General features: G+C 60.7%; 1 protein-coding gene across 1 annotated transcript in view; it reads right to left on the bottom strand.

Annotated features, from left to right (window-relative positions):
• Nucleotides 1-3,406, bottom strand: part of LOC103775519 (AP-1 complex subunit beta-1-like) — a gene marked incomplete at its 5' end in the record, with an annotated part of 3,617 nt that extends 211 nt beyond the window's left edge. Inside the window, 5 exons of the mRNA XM_008942981.1 lie at nucleotides 1,084-1,238; nucleotides 1,552-1,638; nucleotides 2,085-2,169; nucleotides 2,618-2,747; nucleotides 3,261-3,406. Of these exons, the coding sequence (XP_008941229.1) occupies nucleotides 1,084-1,238; nucleotides 1,552-1,638; nucleotides 2,085-2,169; nucleotides 2,618-2,747; nucleotides 3,261-3,406 (603 nt within the window). The remainder of the gene's footprint in view (nucleotides 1-1,083; nucleotides 1,239-1,551; nucleotides 1,639-2,084; nucleotides 2,170-2,617; nucleotides 2,748-3,260) is intronic.
• Between the last annotated feature and the right edge of the window lie 540 nt (nucleotides 3,407-3,946).

Genomic DNA, 3,946 nt, shown 5'->3' with positions numbered 1-3,946 from the left:
AAAAGGCACCGAGTGCCCTCAACGCCCTCCTGGGGCTGCTGGAGACCCTCCCCTGGCCAGACAGCCCCAAGCAGCACAGGCAGGGAGGGCAGGGGGTTGGGCAGAGGCACAGGCAGGGTTGGGCTCTCAGGGAATTGGCGTGGGGGGGGGGTGGTGTTTGCTCTGCTGCCTGTAGCTGGAGGGTGAACAGTTCCCCCAAAGGCACCTTCCCCGCCTCCTGAGCAGCACGAGCCCCCTTTGGTTCTTTACTCAAAGATTAAATATTAATCAGCTCTGAACTCAATTAGCTCCTCAGCCCGCAGGCGAGCAAGGAGAGAGCTCAGCGTAGGGAGGAAGCCTCCAGGATAAGGATTTGGGAGCTCTCCTCATCCCAAGGGAACCCAGGAGGGTGGTAGGAACCTCCAAAATAAACGTTCCCCTCTGGCAAAGCTCCACTCTGGGCGCCAGCCTCGTGCCAGCACTGCCAGGAGGGAGAGGAAAGAGGCACCGAGACACGTGGGGAGCTGGCAGGGGAGGAATAACCAGGGAACAGCAGCCCGAAGCTGGGGTAGAAACCAGTCTGCTAACCTCCAAATCCTGCAAGAGCGGGCAGGCCGGCGCGGGCAGCGGGCACGGAGATAGACAGAGAGGTGAGTCAAGGCCACGCAGCTCGTCCCCACCCAAAGAAAAGCAGCTGGGAGGAAGGTGGGGAAGGGGCCAGGCCAGGGAAAGCAGGACCTTGGGGGTGGCCGAGGCCGGACACATGGACACAGCTCTGCTCTGAGGCTGCCCAGGACATGGGCAGAGCTGGGGATGCCCCACGAAGCGGCTGGGGGTGGGGGTTGTGTTTTAAGGGGGTTCCTTTAGCTGCCACCACCGTGCCTCTGGCAGAACCCAAGTGCTGCTGCAGAGCCCAGCCGGGCAGCACAGACCCTCCCCACGGGAGAGGGACAGCAGGACCAGCACCACCAGCACCCAGGGGGGTTCCACCACCGCAGATGGGCCACAGGACCACCCCAGCCCACCCCGAGCCCTAAGCAGAGAAGAGGGAAGGCAGGGTGGGCAGCAGCCTCGGCTGGGAGGCGGGCAGGGGAAGGGGCATACCGTGGAGCTGGGATTGCTGGGCTGGATCCTGAGCTCTGCCAGCACCCAGATGCCATTGGTGAGCTTCAGGGACTGGTAGAGCATGTCCTGGCCCTCCACGTTCCTCTTGGCGATGGTGAAGATGTTGCTGCCTTGAAGCTTGCTGCTAACGGCATCTGGGCAGGAGGAGAGAGCTGCTGAGGGGGCTGCTGGGCTGACCACCAGCTCCTGCCCCATCTCCTCCTCCTCAGCACATCCAAAAGCCACCATCCCCATGCAGCAAGGAGGACTCCTCTGCTGCCAGCATGGGCACAGGAACTATCCCTGGCAGCACTGGGCAGAGCCTCTCAGAGGCTGCCAAGTTTCTACAGTGGCAAGCAAAGCTGCAGCTCCTTCCTGGAGGAGCTCCTGCCACCCCCCAGCCTGGGCTCAGGTAACTGGTCACCAGCTGTGAGCTGAGCCAGGTCCTTCTGAAGGCCTTGGACCCACCTGCATTGAGAGAACAGTCTTTGATCTGGAACTGGGCCTCGTTCTCATTGGGAATGTCCTTCCAAGTGGCCAGGAACATCTGCCGCTCTGCAGCGAGGAACCAAACCAACACAGTGAAGCTGCTACATGATCAGGCACCCCCAAAGGTGGCCCAACGTGTGGCCACGCTGCCACAGCATCAGTGGTCACCCTGTCCTGCTGTCACCCCCTCCAGCAGCTTCTCAAGGCCAGCCTCACCCGGCTGCAGGGAAGCCACCCACTGTGGGGGGTCAGCAGATGATGCTGGCTCGGGAAAGAGGCAAAATAAGCAGCCAGTGAAGCTCTCCCTGGCAGTGAGGAGTTAGAAGGTGACTCAGGCCACCTCATGTAGCCACAGCTTGGTCATGCTGCCATGGCAGCCCCCCCCCCATCTGCAACTGCCAGGGGGAGGGGGTTCCCCTCTCCATCCCCAGGGCTGGGAGCATGGTCAGGAGGATTCTGGGGGCTGGGATGGCACCTGCAGACTGTGCAGCCCCCAGGAGTCACCGACTCACCCATCTTCCCATCCTCCACGAAGAGGATGTGCAGGGGGTACAGGGTGCTGAAGTAGAAGACGTCGATGTTGTTTTTCACTGCAACCTGGGATGGAAAGGAGAGGAGGACATCAACACCTCCTCTGACCCACTGCAGGTGAGCAGTTCCCATCCCATCCCTCCTGAGCCGGGCAGCACTCCAGCAAGCACCAAAGGCAGGAGACTGGCAGCTGCACCCCCTCAGCCTTCTCTTCCAGCTCCCTCCTGGGAACTAGAGCTCCACCATCACCCCCCACGCTGGGATGCTGTGAGCAGCTGCTCAGCTAAGGCTCAGCTCTGCTGCTGCCAGCGAGGATCTTCCTCCAGTCTGCGTGGAGCTGGAAGTCAAACTGGAGTCAGGCTGAGCTCTGCCAGCAGCGGGGACGACGAGCTGAGTGTTTCTTCTCATGTGGCTCCTGTCACATCCTCCCTCCCAAGGGAGCAAACCCACCCTGGGACACCCCCTGCCCCATCCCCAGCTCCCCCAGGAGGGGAGACCCCCAGGTGCTGCCCACCTGGAGGTTGTTCAGAGGATCCATCTTCATGACGGAGCCGACGGTGTTCAGTGGGAGGGAGATCTCCACGGACTGGTTGGGGGCCAGGGGGGCGTGGACCTGGAGAGGAGCTGCTGGGGCCAGGCCGAAGCTGGGGGGGACACCCGAGGAGGGCAGGGGGTCAGAGTGGGGCTGAAGAACCCCCTGCCTTCAGCCAGCTGCACCCCAGGGACACTACAGCTTATCTGGTGGCCCCTGCCCAGTCCAGGACCAGTCTAGTTCCTGCTCTGTCTGCCCTGGGGCAATAACAGGTAGCCCCAGATTCCCCCCCTTCCTCCCACACAGACTCACAACCATTTTTATAGTACTCCTACACCATCCCCTCAGGTTCATCCCTTGTTGTGTCCCTCTGAGAGAAAAGGAAAGGTTCACCAGGAAGAGAAATCATGAGATGGCTACAACCCAGAGGAACAGCCTCTTCAGTCAACTTCTTAGAGGCTTTGGTTTGATGTTCATCACCACCACAGCCATCAGAGAGAGAGGGTCATCATGTGAAGCTGTTCCCACCCCCTGTAGCCATTTCACAGCCCCTTCCTCCCACCTTCTCAGGCCACCAGGCCAGGACCAGGCTGGGAGGCATGGGGCAGCCCAGGAGGGACCTCACCTGTTGCGGTTGAACTGGATGGCAAAGTCAGACATGACCTGCAGGGCTTTGTTGGTCAGCACCAGGTCCATGGAGATGGAGCCAACCTGCCGGCTGAAGGTGCCAGAGATCTCCAGCCCCTTGGCTTTCATGGCAGGCAGCCAGACCTGGGTTAAGAAGACAAGAAACTCTTGGAGTTTTACCCAAAGTGAACCCTTTTCAGGGCTTTTACCACACCTTCAGTGGTGCCCAGCGACAGGACAAGGGGCAATGGGCACAAACTGGAACCCAGGAGGTTCCACCTGAGCAGGAGGAGAAACTTCTTTGGTGTGAGGGTGGCTGAGCCTGGAGCAGCTGCCCAGAGAGGCTGTGGAGTCTCCTGCTCTGGAGAGAGCCCAAACCCACCTGGGTGTGACCCTGGGCACCCTGCTGTGGGTGAGCTGCTGGAGCAGGGGGTTGGAGGAGATGATCTCCAGAGGAACCTTCCAACCCCACCATGCTGGGATTTGATGCTCACCAGCCTGGCAGAGCTGTGCTGGGTGTTTGTGAAACCAGGAGTTTCACACCTACAGACACAGCCAGCAGGGGCACAGTCACCCTCACCCTGGCCAGGGCTGGGGGATGATGCTGCCAAGTCCCCCAGACCCCACCCCACACACCAGGGCACAGCACAGCCCCAAAATCCTAGAATCATTAAGCTTGGAGAA

Source organism: Merops nubicus, unplaced genomic scaffold, assembly GCF_000691845.1.
Source record: "Merops nubicus isolate BGI_N331 unplaced genomic scaffold, ASM69184v1 scaffold32570, whole genome shotgun sequence".
Lineage (NCBI taxonomy): Eukaryota > Metazoa > Chordata > Aves > Coraciiformes > Meropidae > Merops > Merops nubicus.
The sequence above is the reverse complement of the archived record's forward strand: the minus strand, read 5'-3'. Positions and strand labels throughout refer to the sequence as shown.